The following is a 25,547-nucleotide window of genomic DNA, read 5'->3' as shown; positions in this document are numbered from 1 at the left end:
GGGGGTCCACCAGAAAATTTATGAAATGGGGCCCTCTGGTATTGTTTACAGATGTTGTTTGAGTATTATTATTACCGTTAATATTTTCAGTTTTGCTGGCAACATTGGCGTTTTGAAAAAATGATGTTGTTTTTGGAATTTTGACAGAACTTCCCTCGCATTTGAAGTATGGTCCGATAAATTCCATTTCTTTAGAAAATGATAAAATTAGGTTCTGCGATTTTCTTTTTGTGATGACTGTGAACCTCTATAAGTGGCAACCCCTACGTCCTTAAATATGAAATAAATTTACGGCAGACAACTAACGGGAAAAAATGTAAACAATTTCAATTTCTCAGTATACGCTTAACTTCGACTGTTTATGTTTATACTTCGACCGAATTCGACATCTAGCACAAACATCAGCGATTAAAAGAAAATGAAATTTGGTTGATTTTGTATCCTCAATGCAGAGGCTCAGTTTTTTCCCAAAAACACTCATAAATTTGAAGAAATTCGGCAAAAATATAAGATGACGGACAAATTTTAACTAACGATTTACCATGTTTCGAATAATCTTAAAATATTTTCACGATTTCACATCATTCGGTTTTTCCAATTTCGAAGTTACATTATAAAATATTGTTAAACAACATTGATTTTTTTCCAAAAAATCTGGATGGTAAAGGTGAAAACTCAGCACGGATTCATAAATCACACATGCCGGAATATGTTATTTTATAAAATTTAAAAAACATTTGTTTGGCAGAATGACGTTATCATTTTTTGGGAAGGCCTTAAAAAACGTTTGTAATATTTTAGTACATTCGTCTTTGCAATTTTAAAGATAAACTTGATTTTTTTTCCACAAATCTCGATGTCTAGGGTAAAAACACGGGTTCTAAATTATACATACATGGAATATGTAGTTCTATAAATTTAAGAAACATTTGTTCTACAAAATTATGAAATGACGTCATGATTTTTTAGGAGGTTATAAACGAAACAATTTTGATTAACGATTTATCATGCTTATGAAAATCTTAAAAAAGTTGTAAGTTTTTAAAGCATTCCGTTTTACAATATCAAAAGTTAAGTTGCAAAATTTACACAATTTTGATTTTTTTTTCCCAAAAATCTGGATATCTAGGGTGAAAACTCGATACGGATTCATGAATCACACATGCAGAAGTATGCAATTCGAAAAAAATTAAATTTATAACACCAAAAAATAAACGGACAAATTAGTAGTTTCACCCCACATTTTGTTTATTAATTTATTATAAGATACTTTACCATTTTTAATAGACTATTTTTGACGTTGAAGTGGTTTTTTTATTTTTGACGTGACAACGTCTTATAAATCGATGGAGCCGGCTGCACGCACGAAAAAGCATGACTCATGCGGCGTTACCTCGCTCTGTCACGTTCCATGTAAGGCTTGAAGTGCAAGCGAGAACGCGGAACGAGCGACAAAGAGGCACAATCGGCCTTCGCGTTCGGCAGCGTTCGCCATCCGTCTCTCTCCTACTTGAGTGAGCGATGCGTCTGCGTGGACAGCTGCTATATTATAGTACATTGACATGTTTTGGTCGAGTATCAAGTGCAGTGAAAAGTGAATGTAGTGTCAATGTTTTCAAGACACATTAAACTAAAAAAATTGACATAATTGTATTTATGCGTATAAATAAATCTAACTTGATCAATTTCATTGTGATTTCTAATTACCTCCTTCTCTATATACATACAAATCTATTAAACAAATGAAATTAAAATTTTCTTTTGAAAAATGCTACCATTCCATCAGTATTTTCTTAAGACGTTGTCACGTTCAACTATCGTCAGTAAACCGACTTTACAGACAACCGATTTTTTTTATAAAAATCTCAGAATCTACAGTTTCTATATGGAATGATGATCAAAATCTTTGGAAATCCACAACTTCTTGAAAAATAACCTTAAAAATTGGTCTAAAGAGTTTAGACAGTACTTCCCTCGCTGTCGGAAACTTGACGACTGCATGCCTATTGTGTTTTTTTTCTCATTACATTTTTGTAGTGGGAATTTAAAAAAAAATTGCGATGACGTCATCAACATTTTTGCAAGGACACGTATATCAGTTGGGATAGATGTAGTGTAATACTAAGAATAAAATTATTATATTCTCAAATTTTCGGGAAAATGAATTGGGTCGTTTTGAATATTGATTTGTAATAATCAATAAAATAACGAAACAATTTACTCACGTATACGTATCAGAGGCAACTGAAAATCGTGTATGTATAAACATTCTTAATTTAAGATGACAGGCGTAACAGCATACGTGAGAGTCAAACAGAGAAACTGTAAACAAAACGACCATCGGTTTTATTGCTTCGACTTCCGCTTATTATATAAAACATTGGGTTTTATTCTTGACGGTGAAATTCACAATTGGTTGATTATAAACATGTCTATTTCACATTCGCGGAACTAAGTGAACGCATAAAACAAATGCAGGTCTGTAATGTTAAAGTCGATGTAAATAAGCGTGCTACCCTTATGTTTCAACCGAGTTTTTCCTTTAACAAATTTTGTGTCTACCAAATTGGGTTGGTTGGGGTGTAATACTAATAATAAGTGTTGCCTTTAATTTAATCAATAAAATAAATTGACTTCATTAATTTTTTTGAACCACCTCTTAAGAAAATCTAAAAAATATGAATGGAATGATAAATCACAAGTACAAACTCATCATATTTTTTGCATTTTAGATAGGATTTATTCAGCAAAATTTAAGGGTGACGTCATCAATTTTTTTAGGAGGGATGAACAAATACATTTTGAACAAAAGTTTACCATGCTTATAATAACTTTAAAATATTCCCAAGATTTCAAAGCATTCGGTTTTGTAATTCCTGATTAAATCGATAAAATAAATTCACGCCTTCATTAATTTTTTTGAGTCACCCTGCATATGCAAAATCCAAAAATATGAATGGAATGATAAATCACAAGTACAGACTCATCATATTTTGTACATTTTAGATACGATTTATTCGGCAAACTTTTGAGCTGACGTCATCAGTTTTTTGTAGAAGATAACCAAATATATTTTGACTAAAAATTTATTATGCTCTTTATAACCTTAAAACATCTGCAAGATTTCAAAGCATTCGGTTTTGTAGTTCCTGATTAAATCAATAAAATAAATTTACGCATTCATTAATTTTTTTGAGTCACCCTGTATATGCAAATCGAAAAAATTTGAATGGAATGATAAATCACAAGAAGAGACTCACCATATTTTGTACATTTTAGATAGGATTTATTCAGCAAAATTTTGTGGTGACGTCATAAATTTTTTAGGGGGGACGACCAAATACGTTTTGATCAAAAATTTACCATGCTTATGATAATTTTAAAATATCTTCAAGATTTCGAAGCATTCGGTTTTGTAGTTCCTGAGTAAATCAGTAAAATAAATTTACGCTTTCATTTATTTTCTTGAATCACCCTGTATATGCAAATCCAAAAAATATGAATGGAGTGATAGATCACAAGTACAGACTGATCATATTTTGTACATTTTAGATATGATTTATTCGGCAAATTTTCGAGCTGACGTCATCAAGTTTTTGGAGGGGATAAGCAAATATATTTTGACTAAACATTTATTATGCTCTTTATAACCTTAAAACATGTGCAAGATGTCAGAGCATTCCGTTTTGTAGTTCCTGATTAAATCAATAAAATATATTTACGCATTCATTAATTTTTTTGAGTCACTCTGTATATGCAAATCCAAAAAATATGAATGGAGTGATAAATGACAAGTACAGGCTCATCATATTTTGTACATTTTAGATATGATTTATTCGGCAAACTTTCGAGCTGACGTCATCAAGTTTTTGGAGGGGATAAGCAAATATATTTTGACTAAACATTTATTATGCTCTTTATGACCTTAAAACATCTGCAAGATTTCAGAGCATTCGGTTTTGTAGTTCCTGATTAAATCAATAAAATATATTTACGCATTCATTAATTTTTTTGAGTCACTCTGTATATGCAAATCCAAAAAATATGAATGGAGTGATAGATCACAAGTACAGACTCATCATATTTTGTACATTTTAGATATGATTTATTCCACAAACTTTTGAGCTGACGTCATCAAGTTTTTGGAGGGGATAAGCAAATATTTTTTGACTAAAGATTTATGATGCTCTTTATAGCCTTAAAACATCTGCAACATTTCAAAGCATTCTGGTTAGCAGATTAAAAATTAAATTTCAAAATGTTGTTTTATAATTTTGATTTTTTTTCCAAAAATCTGGACGTTTCGGGTGAAAAGTCGATTCAGAGTTGTAAACTACATGTGCAGGACTATGTTATTTTATACAATTGAAAACCCATTTACTATGTACAATTTTGAAGTGACGTCATCGCATTAGTGGTGGGGATGATTAGACAAATTTTGGTTAGCGTTTTACCATCTACATGATATTCTTAATATAAGTACAAAATTTCACAACAATCGGTCGAGTACTTTCGGAGATTATCTGTCTAATAAAAATCCGGGACAACAGACGGACAGACGGACAGACGGACGGACAGACGGACGGACAGACGGACGGACAGACGGACAGACGGACAGACAGACGGAAATGGGAGACCTATTTCTTCGTCTTCTAGGGGTCATGAAAGATCGAGAAAACGTAAAAGTAGAGAGTCGGCCGACGGACTCGATTACAATACTTCCTTTGCTTACGTTCGGGAAGTAAAAAGCTTAAATAGATGAAAAAAAAATGTGGGGTGAAATGTACCATTTTACTTTCTACTGATTTCAGTTTAGAAATTTCATCTAAAACGTCCGATAATCCAATCATTAAACCCGAGTCATTCAGATAAGAATTAGATCTGAAACAATAAACAATGCTTTTGAAATTATATGTGGGAAATATAAATTAAAGCGGCAAAATTGTAAAATCGTGTCATCATTGTTTTAGAAGGGCATAAATGGAAAAAATTAATTAACGATTTACCATGCTTACGATAACCTAAATCGTTTCTAACATTTCGGACCAGTTTCAAAATTAAATTATAAGATTGTTGTAATTTTGATTTTTTTCTCCAAAAATCTGGATGTTTAGGATAAAAATTCAGCAGGGCTTCATAAACCACACGTGCAGGACTAACTTATTTTATAAAATTTAAATAATACTCCTATTTACTACTGTAAATTTTGGAGATGTGGTCAACAAATTGTTGGTAGGGATGATTAGCCAATGTTTGAACATCTACACGATATTCGTAATTCACATTTGAAATTCAATAACTGGTTCAGCAGTTTCGGAGATTATCAGTCTTATAAAAATCTGAACAGATGGCAGACAGACATACAGACGGAAACGGGCGCCCTATTGTTTCGTTCTGAGTTTGCACTTTGAAAGTAAAAAGATTTAATATTTACGTATATCGTTTTTTACGTGTGTGTTATATTTTTATGAATACGTATTGCATTTGTAATTGCAACATCTTGGGTATGTGAAAAATGTAAATAATTGTATAAAAAACAGTAGATTGTTTCATCCTACCCCATTGGTACAATTAAGTCTTAAAATCCAACGTCAAAAGGGTAACCAGATTTAGACTGAGGAAAAGTACATTTATATAAACAGGAAACAGTTAGCAAAGCTTCGATAATAATGACTAAATCAGTCTAGAATTTTAAGGGAAAATTATTTTAGACAAATTTCTACATTTTACGCAAGTAAATTTCTTGGTTCATTTGTATACAGATGAGATAGTCAAAAAAAAGCAGTGCAAAAAAGCTGGAGATTTTGAAAAACTTACTAAAAAAGGTAAAGGTTGCAAAAAATCATTTCTAAGTGTTACTAGCAGTATGTATTAATGTTGTTGGACAAAATATTAATTACAAATGTATGAAAATAAAAAAATCCTCATTATGTTATCGGCAGAGTTGTTGATGGCGTTGACGCGGTAGAAGAGCCGCAATTGTAGTCCACATATTCTTCTGTACCAGGACATATATACAAATATGGATAATAAGCATTCTTACTTGAACTAATAGCACGTTCTTTACACAAATAATACATGGAGGGTTTTTCCGGTAGAGCTCCTGTCTGTCCCGGACCGTCACACAACGGTACTGGATAAGGCTCATATGGACATTCTGCGTTAGTAACTGGCTCACTGCACAAATCTGTAGCTATATTAAAGCCAAAACCATCGTCACATACATTCAAAATGCTTTTAAAAGTGCTACCATCTTTATAACAAAAAACGAATTTGTTATGATAGAAAGGGTCCGGAAAAACTCCTATCTGGTTGCATACAAAAGAAACTTCACTAAGTCCTGTGCAGAAAGGATCATCGCCAGTGGTGCACTGTCCGTCAATACATAACGGTGTATCACCCTTACAAGTTTCTACGGGGTTTCTGGTATAGTTACCAGTGTCACCATCTTCCACGCATGCTACCAGACTGGTACACGATTCGCACAGAGGTCCAGCACTTGTACACTCTCTTGGTGTGCATTCAGCAGCAAGCGCTAGGCGATAGTCGAGGGGCTCTTCGGCAGCGCAGTAGCCCCAAAGCTGAAACATAGAAGAAAAATTTGAAAAAGGTATCTTGATTTAAAAGTATAACTTACCATCAACGAACAAATTATGAGAATATTCATGGCTTCAGGCTATCTTTTTTCGACAAGTATGATAAAATTAATGCAGCGTGAACGTTTTTATACAGGGTCGATCTGTTAATCTAGGAAACAAAACGCTTCAAAAACATGATTACATCCTTTATGAAGTTTCGGTATTTTACGAAATAGTAATAGCAAATCTGTGTTTTTTTTGTTTACTGCAAATTGATAACAATTGAACAACTGATATATCGCATTTTGTTTTTCTCGTGATCTTTACTATCTGTTTATCTATCTACAGTTGCCGCCAAAAAATTTCAGACGTCAATGTCATTCAGTCGTCAGATAGTGTAAAGCAACCTTTAGATGTTTCTAACCTAAATATTTGACAGTCATTTTTAACTTTTACATTTGACACTTACATGAATGTAGCTGTAGCGTAAGCTGGAATTTTGAAAGTTTGACCATGGCCGACTAGTATAAAGATTATGGCCTGTCCAAGAGGTACGATACGTGTTGCCATCTATTAATAATTTAGCAAAATTTTAATTTGACTTGACATTATGGGACTTCAAAACGTGTAATGGTAGTTTGTTTGGGTATGAATGCCTTTGTGCCTTTCAAAAGGTGTTAATAATTGACCCTTTTCCTGTAAGCAAAGTGAGTAGACATTATATAAATTCCAATGACACAGAGTGAGACAACATCGCGCAGGCGAAGTCAGATTTTTGGAGCGCCAAGTTTAAATTAACCAATGAGCGACAGATTACGCATGTGTAGCCGGTTGCATTCTGTCAAAGCGGTTTGTTGTCACAGGCCTTTGCTCTGCTGCCGGAGTGCCGGATACAATTTCCAACGTGGTTTTGAAGATGCGTGCGCACGAAAAGTCACTATGGAAGTTTTACGATCTTACAGGAAAAGGGTCAATTCTTTTGTCGATTTTGAATTATTAATAGATGGCAGCACGTATGGTACCTTTGGCATTCCTTTGGACAGGCCATAATCTTTATACTAGTCGGCCATGGTTTGACATTCCAGCTGTCCGAAATAATGACAATAAAGCATAGACTACATTAAAATTTTTGACATGACAGAAAAGTGATGTTTGAAATTTTTTGGCGGAAACTGTATCTATAATGATTTAAAGGAATGTTTTAAATATTGTTTATTTGTCATTTTTAACTAACTTTAAGCAACAAAATCAAAAGTAAATCTACAATAAAATAGTCTCTTTGACCAACTGTTTTCAAATTTTAGATGTATAAGTGGAATATTGTGGAGACAGTAAAACGCTAACCAAAATTTGTCTGATTATTCCCACTAACAATCTGATGACGTCACCTCAAAATTGTGTATAGTAAATGCCGTTTAAATTTTACCAAATAACATATTTCTATATTTGGGGTTTATGAACCTGCCTTTACTTTTTATCAAAAAAATCTAAATTTGATAATAGTATTGTATACCAGAGGAATGCAGTCGAGTGGTCACAATTTCGTTGATTTTTGAATCTTGGATGTGTCTAAATTTTATTTTATTTTGTCTATAAAATTCTTCAGATGTAAAACTTAAACCTTATAACTTAAAGCCTTAAAATTGTAACTTAAGTGAAGTAAAATAATGACAAAAACGAATTTTCACCATACTTCTGTAGTACTATTAATACCGTAATATTAATAATGAATAATAAAAAGGGTAACCTTACACTCCTAAACTGTTTATTGAAAACCTTATGTACCATTAAAAAAACTAATTAAGATCAATAAATAGAAGAGGATGATTGTTAATTGCCGAGGAAATGACTATAGAGATCAAAGCAATTTATTCCAAGACTTCCACGAACTAAAAAGGAAGAAGTGATCATTTTTATATATATAAGCAATCACGAAAGAGAAAATCTTCTGTAGAAATTTCACCGTGCACGCACCAGCTCCTCATTATCATTAGCTTGCCATAAAAATCAGCGCAAAAACTCCAACCTTACAGAAACGCAATTGTATATCATACACATCAGAAATACGTTTCAGAACTAAATTTCTTCCGGAGTTAAGTGTAGGTATTATATGTGCTCTATGGGTGTACAGTTCTCCAATTTTTTTTTCCCCTTTGAAAAATAAAAAATTAGGGGAGAGGTAGAAGGCCAATCTTTAGCTAGTAATTCTAGTGAGTTTTGTAAGGCAACACAGGTAGAATTTATTTATTATTAAACTATTATCAATTTTGAAAGATCACTCACTTTTTAGCGCGTACCTTCTTGTTTAGGTGTGTATTAAAAGAGGGTACGTAATTTCGTTTTTAATTTCACCAAATGGTACGTGTTTAAGTAAAAATGAATCGCATTCGACGCCACTACCCTTCGTCAATGAGTGTAATTAGTGTAAGACCAGCTAATTAATGATTTTCTAATCTGAAATGTGTAAAATTTTGACTATTCATCAACGCGTGTAGTTTGATGTCACTGTTTCTAAATTCGCTTATTCAGGCCGAATTTATTTTGTAGTAACATTTATCTAAATTTGTAACATTTACACTAATCTTAAACAATGATCTATTGTGAGAGAAAGGACCTTGAAGATTTTTATCAGTTGAATTAATATCACCGTAATTTCACTCAGCTTAGTCATTTCTTGCTCAACTGCCACAATTTAAATTTGCCACCACACCAACGTAATAATTTGAGTATTACCAGAAAATAAAAAGAAAAATAACAAAAGATGATATATCCTTTTGCAAATAAGCAAACTATAAATACACACTACAACAACATACATATAATTTTGACAAGAAGAAAGTCTATTCATGAAACATTATAAAACTGTTACAATACCTATAATATTAAGAAAAAATAGTTTGTTCAGTTTTCATTGTGGGTACTGCCGTCGTAAATGTATCCTTTCCACACACATAATTTTCATAAACCTGTCCACCTGGACACACGTTCTGAACTGGATAAAGAACATCCTTTGATTCACTGTATCGTTCGCATACGTAGTACATCTGAGGTTTTGCTGCCAAAGCGGTACTCTGACCATGTAGTCTACACAAAGGCACGGGATATATTCCTTCCCTACACTCTCCATCTACCAGTTTGATATCGCATAAAGAATTGAATATATTATACTGAAATCCATCTTCACATTCGTTAACATATGGCTGAAGACTATTACTGCCTGTATCCACACATATAACAAATTTATTACAATAGAAAGGATCTGGAAAAATTCCCACATGTCTGCAAATAAACTTCAAGTCGGCAAGGCCACTACAAAATGGATCTGTTGTATTCATGACGCAAGTACCTCCAACGCAACTACTGGGGGAATCACACGTGTTTATAGGCTCTTTGATAAATGTAGAGTTCGCGCTTTCAATACATGCCACTAAACTGGAACACGTTTCGCAAAAGAGTCCAGGTTGTGTACATTTTTTAGGAGTACTTGATGAAAGTGTGACACAGCAGTAACATGCTAGAAACTGTGAAAGATAAAAAAATATTCGAGAAACTAAGACTAATTCTAGAACTTACCACCACAGCAAATGTTAGAACTTTCATGTTGTTTTTGCTAAATTTTGGACGAAACGTAATAGAAAGTGTATTTGAACAGTAACTCAGTTCACGGTTGTTTGAAATTTATCAGCACTTCTATTGCGAAAAATATTTTGATAAGATCACCAAATATCTGTAACATAGTGATAATAAAGCAAACAATTGATTTTTGTGCTGTTGTGATCTAAATATTTTTTTACACAATCTAACTACGTTTAGTTGTTACTTGTCATGAAAAGTCAATAACATTTATATAATTTGAACTTTCAAAAATTTAATAAGTTCAAAATTATAATCGTCTTGACACTTTTGGTATCTTTTAAATTACCCACCTATAATTACGTGCACAAAAAATTTAATCAAAGAACCGTAATAGTAATTAACTTTTTGTCTTACTGTTTTTAAACAGTTAATGTTGTAATTATTTTCTTTTGTTATTAAAATACGCTGTCAAAATTTTGTTTCGAGTTTAAAATATACCTGTCATGTTCTCCTACATAGCACTCATATTGCAATGGAGTAAAAAATAGTCCTCGAGGCACTTACTCATGTAAGCTTGATGAGGTGACGAGCTTGATAATCTTGTGTACAGTGTGAAGCAAAATATAAAGTTCATTAAATCTTTGTGAGTAGGGTGTGATCATCAGAAAACTGACCCCTATTAATTCCTTCCAGAAATACTTAATCTTAAGAAAGATTGGCATCGTGCAGGTCTAGTGTTTTACAGCTTCATTAAATTGAATAATTCATTAACCTTTGCCTGTGTTATCCTCATTGAATGGCATAAGGAAGCAATTTCTTCGGATGAATATAAAAGTATTTTGATATTTTCAAAAAGCAGTGATGGCAGATCAGTCCTGTACAAAAAAAATAAGGGTAACAAGATGAACCCTGAGGAACTCCATAGTCTACCGACAACAAATTTCACACTAGTGCGTTAAATCTTTCCCCATTATAACAAAAATTCTTACTATATAATGAATTGAAAACTGGGTCAGCATGTTTTACATTTTTTAAGTTTCAATCTTTTAAGTTTTCCCTTATACATGCTCCACTTCATTTAATAATTAACGTTACCTAGAAAAAGATGTGCTGTACTTGTGGGATAAACTCTTCATACCTTTACCTAACAAATTTTCATCTTCTGTTTACCCTTTTCAATTTCTAAATTTGTAAAAATAGCCAAATAATTAAAGAGAAACTACACGAAATTAATTTATGGACTTCTACTGCTTGTCTTTTTGTAACATAAGTAATCCAGTACGAAAAAACGACCAAAAAGCACATTTGACTTTAAAATAATCAAAATAACACACCAAACTACACGATCAATTTTCAGTCTGGTCATTAACTTATGGTAGAAGATAAAATTTTGTATGAAATTTGACCCGTAACGGGTTATTGTGGCTTGTGTCGTGTCATCAAACTCGACTAACGCCTCCTCTGATATAGCTAGTGCCATTTTGATTGATGTTACGATCCTTATAAATAACTGTCATAGATAAGTATAAATTGTCATTCATATTATCGTAACTGTAAATATTTACTAAGTTAAACAGTTAACAGTTGCACAATGCAACGTAGAATGAGGTGATTTTATAAAAATGTTTGTATACTAGAAATTAACTTATGGTATGTAATTATATTATAATAAACAACCGTTCTCGTTATATAACATTACATTAATTTATAAACATTACACAGACCACACCAAATAATGTTAATGCGTTTAAAGAAATGAATCCAGGCGACAGCACTGGCAGCAAATTTGATACCTAACTTTAAAAAAAATACCGGGGAAAAAGTCAAAATTTGGCCTGTAGTCATCAACAATGTGGAAGACATTTGTTAGAGGGCAACACTGTTGAAATAAGCTACTGAGAAACTTATTTTCCAACTACAAACTCCCTTTCCACCTTTCAAAAATGAAATAATATAATTCACACAAAAAAGAGAAAGAGGCGTTAAAGTAACTGGATGCAAATATTCAAGTCATTACGGTGGTGTAGCCGCAAATTTAAATATGAAAAATCGAGCAAAAAACAAAGTTGTGTGAAAAACAAACTACGCAGTGCAGCAATAGCGGCGCGAAGGGCGTCTCCTCGCGAAAGGTCTATTTACCCTTACTACAGCCATAACACGCCCTCCACCATTGGCTCCACCTTGTAATTTTCATCTTTTTCTTTTATTTTAGTCGTGTTTTGTTTTCCTGGACTCTGTCCACTTTTGATTCGTTCCTAACAATTCCATGAAATGTATCTAATTTCCTTTATTTTTTCGGTTTTTGCTTTTACTCTTATTTGTTTCTCTGACTCTGAGAAACTCTTCTCTTGTTAAATTTTAGTTTTTCCAACTTCTCAATGCCTCCCTTATTCCCCTTTTTAAGACATTCCTCATTACAGCAGTCATTTTTTCTCCTTCCCTTTTTGTTATATCTACTAATTTCTAGTTCATTTCTGCATTTTTATTAGTTGTTTCAATTTATCGCCTTTTGCTTGGGTATTAGCTTCAACAAAAGTGTGCGTTCTTAACTTCTCTTCATATTCCCCTCTAGGTCTCTCATCCGCTTCCTCATTCTCTTTTTTTCTGTTTTTTGTCATATTTGTCTATTTCAGCCTCACTTTGCCACTTTTCATTCACTATCTATTGAATAATAATTTGTTACCAATTGTCTTTTCGGTACTATATGTATAGGTTAATTTACCTTCACTATAGGCAGTTTTATTTCCAAGAGTTGCTATCCTTCCTTTTCCTCACTTTTTTCTTTGGTTCTTCTTTTTCCGTCATCTTCTGTATTTCTTATTCTCCCTCATTTTTTCCTATTCTTGCCTTGAAATCTTCACCCAAAATTACGTAATCGTCTTCATTATTTCTATTTTGTCTTATCTTTACTTCCCGAACCGAGTCCGTCGGCCGACTCTCTACTTTTACTTTTTCTTGACCTTTCATGTCCCCTAGAGTACGAAGAAATAGGTCTCCCTTTTCCGCCTGTGTGTCCATCTGTCTGTCTGTCTGCCGTCACGGATTTTTATTAGACAGATAATCTTCGAAAGTACTTGGCCGATTGTTGTCAAATTTTGTATTTATATTAGTACTATCATGTACTTCTAGATGGTAAAACGCTACCGAAATGTAATGACGTCACTTGAAAATTGTACATAGTAAATGGGTTTTAATTTGTAACGACCAGATTTTTGAAAAAAAAAAAATCAAAATTATAAAAACAACATTTTGCAATTTAATTTTGACATTTTTTTATTGATATAAATTATATTTTCTATGAAGGGCGCTTTCAGAATTCTACCTGCCGATTGACGAGGCTACAGTTTCCCTAAGAAGCGCAGCTAATTCTTGCTGTTTTTCCAATCGGAAATATGTGAATTTTCGACCGACGCCAAGACGTGGTGTAAATTTGTTTTATTGTTTGTAAATTCACAGTTCATGTTAGGATTTTAATCGTCACTGGTTCTAACACAATTTAACAGTCATGAGATTGTTCAGATAAAGCACTTGCTAGGAGATCTCATGAAATTCACTTAGTCAGGACTCATCCTTTCTTTATCAAGTTATAAATAAGGTTTCTGGTTGCTTATACTAAGTGTTACATTATAACACTTCTTAATTCCTCACACAAGATTGCTAATAGTTCATTTACGGCAATTAAATCAACCTAACGTTGTCCTACTCTGGGAAAAGGACCGTGGACAGGGCGGGAGAATTCATAATATCGTGGACTGAGGGAGGGGAATTAAAAATTTTCTCCTTAGGCGGGCAGTATCTTCACATCATGGAGACGTATTTCTCGCGATGTAGGAAATTGCTTACATCATTGAGAAGCATTTTTCGCGATGCGGGATGCATTTTGTGTTTATTTATCATGTGTTTGTTTGGTATAAGCTGGGGATAGTCCACGAGATAAACTCTCAAAGCATTATTTAATATCATGTAAATTCTTTGTTTGAATCGTTGATAAAGTGTGGCATAATTTAACATCATGTAAATTCTTTGTGTGACAAATGGTAAACCTCATGTAAATTTGTTAGCTTTGCAATTTTTCTCTACCTCACAACTTTAGCCTCAGTAATTTTCTTTGTAGTATAATTTAAATTGAACGTCAATTTTCACGCTGTGCAGTTCCCAACTTCACGTAATTTTTTTGTGTGCACAAGTTTTACTTCACACCAGATCTTTTTTTGTTTTTATAGATCTTTGCTAGTTATTTTGACCACGTAAATAGTTTATTGTTTAATGCTTCCATCATATGAATTATCTGATGTCCAATCTTAATCTCAGATAAGAATTCTTTGCTGTTTAAAATTTCGCGAGAGTGTATGGCAAATTTAAATGTTGTTTATTGGTCTTGGTAAATAACAAGGGAACATGTTGCAGAAGCGGAGGGTGCGGTTCCTAGTCGAGCTGGCGGAATTTATCGCGCTATCTACACAAAACACGCAGATCTTGAATAGAAGTCAGAGGAGCGGTCGGTATGACGTGACGCTCACGGCTTGGCCCAGTCGTCGGAATTTCCAACCGCGAGTTTGCGACCGTAACGGCCTGTTTCCGCGCGGCACGTTTCTTCGTGATAGAGGGGTGCTGGGCGGCATCTGCTTGCCGATAGAATCACCGTCGTGGTAGGAGAACAGCCACAACCAGGAGCCCCAAACTTCGCTTGTGCTACAATGCCCCCTATGGGTAATTTTGCTGTGTTCTAGAATGAAATTGATGTAGTTCGATCGCCACATTCATATAGCGACCCGTCAAAGTAGTTTTTTTAGTAGCCGTAAACACTCCTAGAGACGCACTGACTACGTCCTTGTGGACCAGATCAAAGCGTCCCCGCTACTCGCCGTAAAACACACCTTACTTCCACTGAGGGATTGCAGCACTGGACTAATCACAGTATCCTGTACGTGAAATATCACCTTACCGAAATGTCAATTGTCAACATTTGATAAGGAATTGAAAAGCAATGAATGTGAAAATTAATAAATGTAAGTAACTTTAGCTCAACCTTCTTAAAGCAAATTGTCAGATTTAACTGTATGTCATAACAGCCTGACAAGATTAGAGCTACACGTTTAAAATACCGAGAAAGTTAACAAAGTGGTAAAGAGTAAGTAATTAGATCAGAGAGATAACCTAAAAATAACAGCAAACGTAATACGAAACCTTAACACTCCACTTGACACTGATACCTTCTTCATGAAGTAAATATTTAAAAAAATATGATTGGCAGCTACGAAACTGTTTTAAAATTACTTTGAGTCAAAATTTCAGCATACAGTTAAAGCAATGAAAAATAAAATGTTTTCAGGATGTTCAATCGCATTTACTTGTAGGCATACTTAACTTAAATAAGATTTTGCAAAATACTTCGTAAAAATGGGAAACTGGCTAAAAGCGTAGGGAAATTGAATATTGTAACTTACAATAATAAACACTTTATTGAATTTGGATCACAAAAATAAAATTATAATACTTGTTTTAATACTTCCTTACGAGTATTTAATTAACATTAACAAATTCCTCGTACTCTGTTTACCAATCCAATTCATTATTTAAAGTAAATCTGTTACTTTCATTCATAAACAGCAGTACATGAGAACATCTTGTTCGTTTGAAACAATAAGATATACGATTATCACGTTTTATGTAGAGAGGTATACATCCAAGATGTAGAGATTTGATCTACAGAAAAAACTACATATTACATTTACTGAATGAACACAAAGCGTCATTTTAATTCAAGTATAGATATGCTTAAGTAATACTCGAAATCATTAAGTCAGAAAAACCTGACTGACTATTAACAGATCTATAAATTAAGTACTTCACAGCACAGTGTCGTAATTCCCATCAAAGTCTTCAAATTCCATTATCTCCTCCTGAGGACGTTCCGGCAGCAGATCTAATGGCTTCATCTAAAACATAATGAAATTTTTTACAAATCTGTAAAATCTTACAGGACTAATCGTTCAAAAACAAATCAACCGGTCTGTGTATGATTGTAAGGTTTATTTGTTCCTGCACGATTTTCTTTTTCTGCATTATCTTGATCCAGTACCTTTTTTGTTTTCACGTTTTCGAAATTAAAATCTTTATAGAACGCTATAGTTTGCAGGGTCCTTAATGACCTCAGTCTTTTAGTGGGTTCAAATTGCAACAGCCTCAGCAGCAGATCCCGAGCCGGTACCTCCAGTTCGTGCTGCGGCAGCCTGACCCTCCTGGTTTCTGGTTCGTCTGCTGAGTCCGCCTCTGTCGATGGGTACTACAAAAAAGCCAAAAACACTCATCCGAGGTTGTTCGTTGGTGATTATTATTAGTTATAAATTATACAAACGTGTTTCCGCTACTGCTTCGCCATTGAAGTAGTTAATTATCATAATTATGCGATATTCTAGATAAAAATCGAAGAGTGAAGAGTTTATTTTAGAAACTCGTTAGTACCTAACGGTAGTCTAACATTTTTATTAGTTCGAATGTTTTGTCTCGTAAAATTGCTAACTCGGTTGAGGTTGAAAAAACGCTTTGTTGTTTTTTAAAGTTGGTTGAATTGAGGTCGTTGATCGTGAATTTCTGCGTCTGGATGGAAGCACTGTCACCTGTCATTTAAGATTAAGGCTGTAAATTAGTTTAATTGAATGCAGGTCAAAGCCTTCAAATGATGATTTTGCTTTTTTATTAGTGATGCTAATAATATCAAAGTCGAAGCGATGGGTTCGAAGGCCGAAAGAGATGGGCAAGATTAAGAGTTTGTTGCCGGGTTCTGGCCCAGTTATTCAAATTTGACATAACTAAGTACCACATTCCTATCATCTTTTAACGATTTATTAACATTCATTTTTACAAGCTTTAGCAATTACTAAGCGATTAAAATCCTTGCATTCCACCTACGGAATCCACTTTACTTATCCCGGCAGGTTGGCTCGTTAATATAATAGGTAAAGGACGTTGAATTATTAATTTATAGAAGCAATCATTTAAAAGGAACTATGTAAATTCTGGAAAACATACGAAAGAAAAATACAGTACGAATGTTTTCCAAAACATGACCTTCTTCTCGAATGAGGTTAGAGGGTCTACGTTTTACAGTTTATACCGCATGAAAATGTCGGTCTACCGTTTCCGTCTGTCTGTCTGTTGGTGATTTTATTTGATACGTAATCTTCGAGATCACTAGAAGTGAAATTTTTGGTGTATTTTAAAAATACCATATAGATCGTAAATGCTAAGCAAAATTTATTTCTCATAATTTGATCACGTCATCACATGTTTTTCAGTAATATGCTTCTATACTTGTGGTTTACTAATACGCCTTTATTTTTGCCTTAAGTGTTTTAAATTTTTCCACCAAAATTTTGATGGCGTCACCTTAAAAGTTTATACAGAGTGTTCAAACAATTCTGTCTGATATTGTTTGTGTCTCGTGGGTCATATCACAAAATATATAGTGCCGATTAAAATCACCTTCTATTATTAACAATATTAATTAACAAGACTTTCCTCTGCAAAAGGTAAAAGTTCTCATCATTTCCGGACAAACTAGAAGTGGAAGAATGATAGAGTTGTTGTCTAGGAAACAACATCTCAAACACATAGTGTATACCGTATTTCGAAAACCTCGTGCCGTGTTAAGTATCCGCAGGGCTGTTTCTAAATTTGATTTATCTCTTTGATGATATATTAGTTTTTTAATGTATTTCGATTATATTAAATTTATTAAAAACCTGCAGGGTGTTATAGACATAAAGGTCAAGTGCTACATGAATTATATTCTTGATAAAACTAAAAATGTTAACCGTGTGGTCAACAACCAAGTAAATAGGCTAACTGTTTCTTAAGTAGTAGGTGCGAACTACCCATTAAATGTTCGTTCTCGTCGAAACAGAATCGCAAGCACAGCGATTTTAACTAAAATTGCATACTATTTTTCATCCAATTATTATTCCGAAAATATTCCTCGAGTGCTTGTAAATGTCAAAAAAGAAAAACAATATCATACATGCAAATGGTAAAAAGAATGAATCCATTACTAGATCCTGGCACAACTCCTGAATTTTTTAATTTTAAATTTACTGTTTTGACATCTATACGAAGGAATGTTAAAGTTACAACTATAAGTAATAACGTTGATCACAACGACTTAAAATTGCTTGCAATTGCATAAGATGCGACCAGCTGTCATTGTCAAGAACCGTAAACCGAGCAAATATTAACTAGTTAAATCTTCTAGTGTGCAAATTATCCAGTATAGGCGCACCTAATGACTATAAACCAGTGGCAGCGTCAGACAATTCTTCGTTTAGGACAGTTAGGGGGGCCAAGCAAAGATTTTTAAGGTGTGGTTATGAATAACTGCATTTTCTGTTGTACAAATATAACATATAGATACAGTGAAACCTGTCTATGCCGGACTCTGTAGAAGGCGGAAAACTGCTCATCGCGGAAATTTTCCTCAGTCCCGTTTTTTGAAATACCTAATTTAATGTATTTTGGTCCGTATAAGCCGGAAACTGCATAACGCGGAAACGGAAAATATTTGTAAGTCCCAACGTGTCAAAATACATGCACCCAACTCTGTGTAAAACGGAAGCGAGAACAAAATTGATGATTTCTACGAAAAATATGTAATTCAATTCGTGGATCTGCACGTGCATTTTTTGTCAACAGAAAATCACTGTTCTCAATTCTCATTTAATTGGTGTCTCTCGTGGTTGTATGTATGTTCGCAATGGCACAAAAAGCGACCAACAATAACAGCAAAATGGATTTAATTAATGAACACGAGCAGCAAAATTTGAGTGTTAAAGAAATTTGCAAAAGTTCGGTTGCAAAAAACGCAAGTGTATCAAATTATAAAACATATTCCTAAAATAAATTCGAGAATAATGGCAAAGCGGTGAGCGTCTAGCCAATCTTTTTCAGTTGAGAACATGCATGGAAAATATATCTCAATGGCCGAAAAAGCAAATAACAATAAACAACTATTTCAAATAATTCTTTTTATGTACCTATGTATTCAATTTAATAAAAATTGATTTCCGTTTTATAGAGGTTTACTTTCCGTCATAGCCGGGTTTCCTGTAAAAGCCGGAACCCTGTTTAAGACGGATAAAAATTTTGGACCCGCGCGATTCCGGCATAGACAGGTTTTACTGTAAATAGAGATCAAGTACATAACCAAATTTCCGTAAACATACTAATTGAATTTAAAGTTTGCTTTTGCAATAAAACGTTCGAAAATAACTTATGTGCGTTGTGTTTGTAATAATTATCAATATTTGTTTGAAATATTTTCTTCTTCTTTATTTTTATACTCTTTCTACTTTGAAATTAAATTTCTTGTTGTAATTCCCGTTTAGTAAATAAGTGAAAATTCCTTCTTTGACAAAGATTATTTCACATTTTCAGTACTGTGCTCACAGTCTGCCCGAGAGCCATCATTACATGCATTACAAAAACGTGAAGAAACGTCAGGCTCGGTTGCGTGTTTATATATCAAATATACTTTAAGCAATTACGTGGCCACAATCATCATGCTCGCACTCAGAATTGCTGTGTTGATTATCAAGCAAAGTTTACAGGAATCCGAAATGTACAAAAATGTCTAAGTATTAACATTTTCCATTCGATTATTCGCTGCGTTAGATCTCGTTGGTGCTTATTTTGTGTTTTAAAAACATGGTGACATCGTGCCATCGGGTTTTCTAGCGGGTATCTTATTATCAAAATGCATTAATAACGTATCTTCGATTTCTGTTGTCTGAGGTTTTTTTTCCTAACAACCCACTCAGTCCGGCAGACTGTGGATGTACTGCGTTCCACAGACCAATGATCTGTTGTTTGGGGCCAAAAAAATCGCGATAGCTCAACGAACTACACTCTGCCACACCTACTACTTGAAATAAACATCGACTTTTTTGGCTGAATAATGATATGAATTTACAATCAAAAGTCAAATTTTGCGCAATGAAGAGCAGAAACACCGCCAAATAAAATGTGTTATCACAGTTTGAGGATATTACAAAAATGGTATGCTCTATCTGTGAAAATTTTTATTTATCTGGTGGTGTATCAAAGCAGTTGTTACTGTAGGAAAGTCCGTTTGATGACTGGCTAATTTAACATTTGAAAAAGTAGGTCCTCCGTTTTCATCTACCTATTATCTGTCGGCTGTTGGCGATTTTACTAGAGAAATAATCTCCGGAACTATAGAAACGTTTATTATGAAATTTTAGATGTATTTTAAAATATGTGGAATAATTAATTTTTATCTTACAAGTACAAGTTTTGGAAAAAAAATATAGCTCTACAATAAGATTTACAGTTTAACTTAGAAACCACAAAATCAACTGCTCTGAAATGTATTAGTGTTATACTGTACATATCGAAAATGATGTATTTGTCTTTTATAACATTTGAGGATTATGAAAAAATCTCCTCTTTTTCACTACGCTACAGGGATGAAGGAAGTTCTGTTTGAATCATTATAGAGCAAACCTATTAATTTGTATTTCTAGGTTGTAAGCTAGGGAAGTATTTTAATAATGTATATTTGACGAATGGCTAATTTTAAGTTTTCTCGACGTTACATAATTCTTAGAATATGAAAAGTAGGTCCCCCGTTCTGTCTGTCGTCTATTGGCGATTTTATTGCACAAATAATCTTCCAAACAACTGGACTGACTGTTGTCAAATTTTAGATATGTTAGAAATATCGTGTAGAAGGTAAAATGCAAACGAAAATTTGCCTCATCATCCCCACCAACAATTTAAAGACGAAATAAAACAATTTTGTGGAGTCAATCCTCTTTCAATTTCATAAAATAACATATTTCTATACTTGTGGTATATTAACCCACCCTTATTTTTACTTTTGATGTTCAGATTTTTGGAAAAAAATAACAAAAGTGTATGCAACATTTTACTCTTTAACGTAGAAACTGCAAAACTGACTTCTCTGAAATCTTGCACCCATTTTAAGGTTGTCGTAAGCGTAGTAAATCCTTAGTCAAAATTTATTTCTTTATCTCCTCCAAAAACTTGATAACACCATCTTAAAATTTTACTGGGTAAATCCTATCTAAAATGTGAAAAATATTATGAATGTTCACTTGTGATTTGCATTCATATTTTTCTTAAATTGCTTATTGGTCTTTAAAAAAGTATATAGAATGAAGGAATTAATTTTATTGATTATTTTGGGAATATAATGCCGTTGACTGATGACATCGTCACAAAAGTTTATGTGGAAAAACTCACAATCAACACATATTTTATTAAGAAAAATTGGGTTGTAATGTAGGCATCGGATACTCCTTGATCCATAGTTTAACAATCTACACTTATCTTTATTTTAGTATAAAAAAATAAAATTCATAAAATCAACATATATTTAACAAACTGGATTTGTTTTATTGTCCTTTACGGTGAGAGATGTTCTGTTTAAATAAATTTAGATCAATTTTCCTTTGTTTCCTAGATGGGTTAACACGAAAGGTTTATGGATATATCATTAATTTATTAGAGATAGAAAAAAGTCAAATATTACAGTTATACCGTTGCTTGACTAGTATACATTAGAATAAGTATACGTAAGGAGTGTTTTATTTTTGAGACATAGTTTACTTTAATAAACGCTCTGTATATTTTTAGATATTCTCATTAGCCTCTTATTAGGCTTTATAACCATAGTTTATTTTTGTACGAAAAAAATGCGTCTCCCGTTTCCGTCTGTCTATCAAATTTTATGTGTATTATAAATATCATATGGATGGTAAAAAGCTAACCAAACTTTATCTAATCATCCCCACCAACAAAGTGATGACGTCATTTTAAAATTCTACATAGTAAATGGGTTTTAAATTGTATAAAATAACAGTCATACAAGTGCAGTTTATGAAACCGTTGAAGTTTCTACCCGAAGCGTCCAGATTTTTGAAAAAAAAAAACAAATTTATGTAATACCATTTTGCAATTTAATTTTAAATCTACAAAACTGAATGCTCTGAAATCTTGGATATGTTTTTATCATATGGTAAATTTTTAATCAAAATATTGATGACGTCACCTTAAAATTTTACGAAATAAATCCTATCTAAAATGTGCAAAATATGATGAGTCTAAACTTGTGACTTATCACTGAATTAATATTCCTTAGTATATATACAGTGGCTCAAAAAAAAATGAATGAGTCAATTTATTTTACTGATTAAATCAGGAACAGCTTACTTCATTTTCCCTAAAAATTGGGAATACAATATTGTTATTATTAGTATTACACTGCATCTACCCAAATTGAGAGACGTGTTCTTGCTGAAATGTCGATGACGTCATCACAAAATTTTGTAAAGGAAAAACTCATTTGAGACACACCCGCAGCACGCTTAACAAATGTTAAGTAAATACTTTAACATGACGTACATATCTTTATTTAAGGAGTTTTCTTAAAAAATATATAATTCCCAAAATCAAATTTATAATTTAAAGAAGTTGAAAATGTTTTATTGTATTTCAGTGGCGAGAGAAGTTCTGTTAGAGTAACCTATGAGCAATTTTTTTAGTAATGCGCACAGAAAAATTGGGATTTGATGAAATTGATTTGTTATATTTTTCGAGATTTTTACGGTCTTGTAATAGGTTGAAAACTGAAAAAATTGATGTTTTTATATTCTCCTATTAAAATGGGTACAAGTAATACACGCGTATGTCATTTGCCAAAATCAGCTTTATCTGAGCAAATACTAGCCCCACCCACCCACCCTCTCTTTTCTTAGATGGAATGTCATTTGCCAATATCGGTTTTATCTTAACAGGTACTAGCCCCGCCCACCCACCCACTCTTTTCTTATAGGGAATGTCATTTGCCAAATAGGTTTTATCATAGCAGATACTAGATCTGTGTGATTTATTTTATAGCAGAATAAACCAAGGTAGGTGCTTTGTTGTGGTATCAATTAAGTACATTAAATTTTAATTTTTATAGAAAGGTTCTAAAACGTTACAATTTTCAGTTATCGATATTTCAAAGTTTTCAATAAAACACCCTGTATTTTATTACTGCATTACTGCATACTAGCCTATATGTTCTGTTTCTTTCAATTTGTTGTTGTGTCTCTTAAAAAAGTGATCGCAATTACACAAACCTCATTTGACATACACCTGTTAAAACTTTTGTTTGACATTACGTCTCATCATTTTTTTATTCATTATTTCATTAGTAGTTGCACACATGTTTCAGTAGCATTTCTTTTGTGACTTAAGCGACTTAAGCCAAAGCACCCTTATAAGTCAAACTGGCTATTGTAAGCTTTGTGGACCCGAACCGCAAGATTATTACTGTCCATTGTTGGCATAATGTAGCTGTGAACTGAGTTAAGTAATAGAATAGCCAGTTTGACTTATAAGAGTGGTTTGGCTTAAACCGCTTAAGTCATAAAAGTTTTAACAGGTGTATGTCAAATGAGGTTACTTTACTATATACTATATACAGGCTAATGAAAAAATTACGTACAAGCTCTACAATACGTTGTTAAGAAGACTCTCAAGAACTTGAAACATTGTTAAAAAAAACCAAAACCTGATTTTTGAATTGACAGTCAAAATAAAATTTGTTAAAAATGGTCACAAATGACATTTGTTAACAGTAAAAAAATGACGTTGTGGATCGTATTTTCACAAATTATTATTGAATTATTAATAATTATCTAATTCTGTTAGACATGCGGCTCATTAAGGAAATCAGAATTACGAAGTTAAGTCTTCAATTTTGAAGTTTAATATTTTGAAAAATTTAGAGCAGACGTTTTTTTAAACATTTTGTTTCGAGTTTTTTAGAGCGTTCCATCGAACTTATATGTCATTTTTCATCACCCTGTATATAAAGAAACAGAACACAGCAAAATAGGACGAAGTAATAAAATACAGACTATTCTATTTGAAAAAAAATCAATGTTTGAAAATCGTGGTAATTAAACAAAACACTCTGTATATTATGACTCAATTTAATTTATACCACAACAAAACGCCTACCATTATTTATCACAAGATATTGTAACAAATTTTAAAAATAACCCTATTGAATTTTTGTTGGATCCTTCTTTTGCTAAAAAAATTTAAGAATATTGGAATAACATGGCAACGTTGCATTGAAATTTAAAAAATAAGGTGTGGTTGTAAATTCTAAGAAGTTAATCAGCATATGTAAAAATATATTTATATAATATTCCATTAAAAAAAAAATTGGTCCAAGATTACTTCGACAGAACTTCCCTAGCAAGCTCTTTCGGAAAATTGAAACATTTTATTTTGCGAATTGTATTGTTTTATATGACAACCATTATAAGCTAAAATAAAAATATGTATATAATGTTTCAGCAAAGGTAAATAAACGTGCTAACCGTTTGTTACAAGTGAGTTTTTCTCTTACAAAATTTAGTGTTGATGTCGTCCACATTTTTACAAGGACGCATACATCAACCTGTAGACGTGACAGTGAAACAGAAACTAAACTAAAAGATGTTTTCTACAAATTGCAATAACCGAATCACAGTGCCGACGGTTGATACTTTTTTATTGGCCTGACATCCGCTTATTAAATAAAATACTACATTTGATTTTGATTTTCGATGTAGTAATTCACATTTGGTTAATTATAACTTGTCTAGATCTAACGGAGGCTCAGCATCCCCTAGCCTCCCCCTAGCTAAGGCCTTGTCTAAGGGTTATGAAATATCGAGAAAATATGAAAGTACCAAACTGCCCGACGGACTCCATTACTGTACGTCCTTAGGTTATCCTCGATAAGAAAAACAACGTGAAATTGTTTATGTTTATACATCGGAAGAATGTCACGTTGAAATTAGTTTGGTTTGAATGAATTCGTCCCCTCAAAATAGAGGATCAAAACTATTAAGTAGTAAGCTACAATCGACAAAATATTCTGAATATCAATATTATAATTCCTATTAAATAAAGACGTTTGTATTTTCACATTTTCGGGAAAATGGGGTGACTCGTTCTTAATTTGATAAATAAAAAATATGAATGCAATGATAAATCACAAGTAAAAACTCATCGTATTTTGCACATTGTAGGTAGAATTTATTCCGCAAAATTTTGAGATATCTCATCAATTTTTTGGGGGGAATAAACAGATTTATTTTGATTAACAGTTTACCATGCTTACAATGACTTTAAAACGTCTACGGTTTCCCAGATTCAGAATTAAACTACAAAATGTTGTTTTATAATTTTGATTTTTTTTTTTCCAAAAATCTAGACGTTTAAAAACTCAATACAGAATCATAAACTACATATGTAGGACTGTGTTATTTCACACAATTTAAAACCCATTTACTATGTACAGCTATCGGT

General features: G+C 32.9%; 3 protein-coding genes across 3 annotated transcripts in view; all 3 read right to left on the bottom strand.

Annotated features, from left to right (window-relative positions):
- Nucleotides 1-5,845: 5,845 nt before the first annotated feature.
- Nucleotides 5,846-6,749, bottom strand: LOC135133206 (uncharacterized). Its single transcript, XM_064061512.1, has 2 exons — nucleotides 6,638-6,749; nucleotides 5,846-6,581 (listed from the first exon to the last, which is right to left on the bottom strand). The coding sequence occupies exons 1-2, from the start codon at nucleotides 6,665-6,667 to the stop codon at nucleotides 5,928-5,930; spliced, it is 684 nt and encodes a 227-aa protein (XP_063917582.1). The 5' UTR covers nucleotides 6,668-6,749; the 3' UTR covers nucleotides 5,846-5,927.
- A 2,648-nt stretch (nucleotides 6,750-9,397) lies between these two features.
- On the bottom strand, nucleotides 9,398-10,260 carry LOC135132611 (uncharacterized). The gene is made up of 2 exons (XM_064060752.1): nucleotides 10,152-10,260; nucleotides 9,398-10,099 (listed from the first exon to the last, which is right to left on the bottom strand). The coding sequence occupies exons 1-2, from the start codon at nucleotides 10,176-10,178 to the stop codon at nucleotides 9,461-9,463; spliced, it is 666 nt and encodes a 221-aa protein (XP_063916822.1). The 5' UTR covers nucleotides 10,179-10,260; the 3' UTR covers nucleotides 9,398-9,460.
- Nucleotides 10,261-15,726: 5,466 nt separating this feature from the next.
- Nucleotides 15,727-25,547, bottom strand: part of S6kl (S6 Kinase Like) — a 98,305-nt gene continuing 88,484 nt past the window's right edge. Inside the window, exons 8-9 of the mRNA XM_064061510.1 lie at nucleotides 16,237-16,440; nucleotides 15,727-16,093 (exon numbers count right to left, since the gene is read on the bottom strand). Coding sequence (XP_063917580.1) covers nucleotides 16,004-16,093; nucleotides 16,237-16,440 — 294 coding nt within the window. The 3' untranslated portion in view covers nucleotides 15,727-16,003. The remainder of the gene's footprint in view (nucleotides 16,094-16,236; nucleotides 16,441-25,547) is intronic.

This window comes from Zophobas morio, unplaced genomic scaffold, assembly GCF_036711695.1.
Source record: "Zophobas morio isolate AGI-343-1 ecotype UQ-CSIRO unplaced genomic scaffold, CSIRO_AGI_Zmor_V1 ptg000021l, whole genome shotgun sequence".
NCBI lineage: Eukaryota > Metazoa > Arthropoda > Insecta > Coleoptera > Tenebrionidae > Zophobas > Zophobas morio.
Note: the sequence above shows the minus strand (reverse complement) of the source record. Positions and strands in the feature narration are given on the sequence as shown.

Bases quoted from the DNA above. Each gene is read 5' to 3' on its own strand.
- LOC135133206 (XM_064061512.1), bottom strand. From the start codon at position 6,667: ATGAATATTCTCATAATTTGTTCGTTGATG. The intron at 6,582-6,637 runs GTAAGTTATACT...TCTATGTTTCAG, and splicing joins TCATAATTTGTTCGTTGATG to CTTTGGGGCTACTGCGCTGC.
- LOC135132611 (XM_064060752.1), bottom strand. From the start codon at position 10,178: ATGAAAGTTCTAACATTTGCTGTGGTG. The intron at 10,100-10,151 runs GTAAGTTCTAGA...TATCTTTCACAG, and splicing joins TTCTAACATTTGCTGTGGTG to TTTCTAGCATGTTACTGCTG.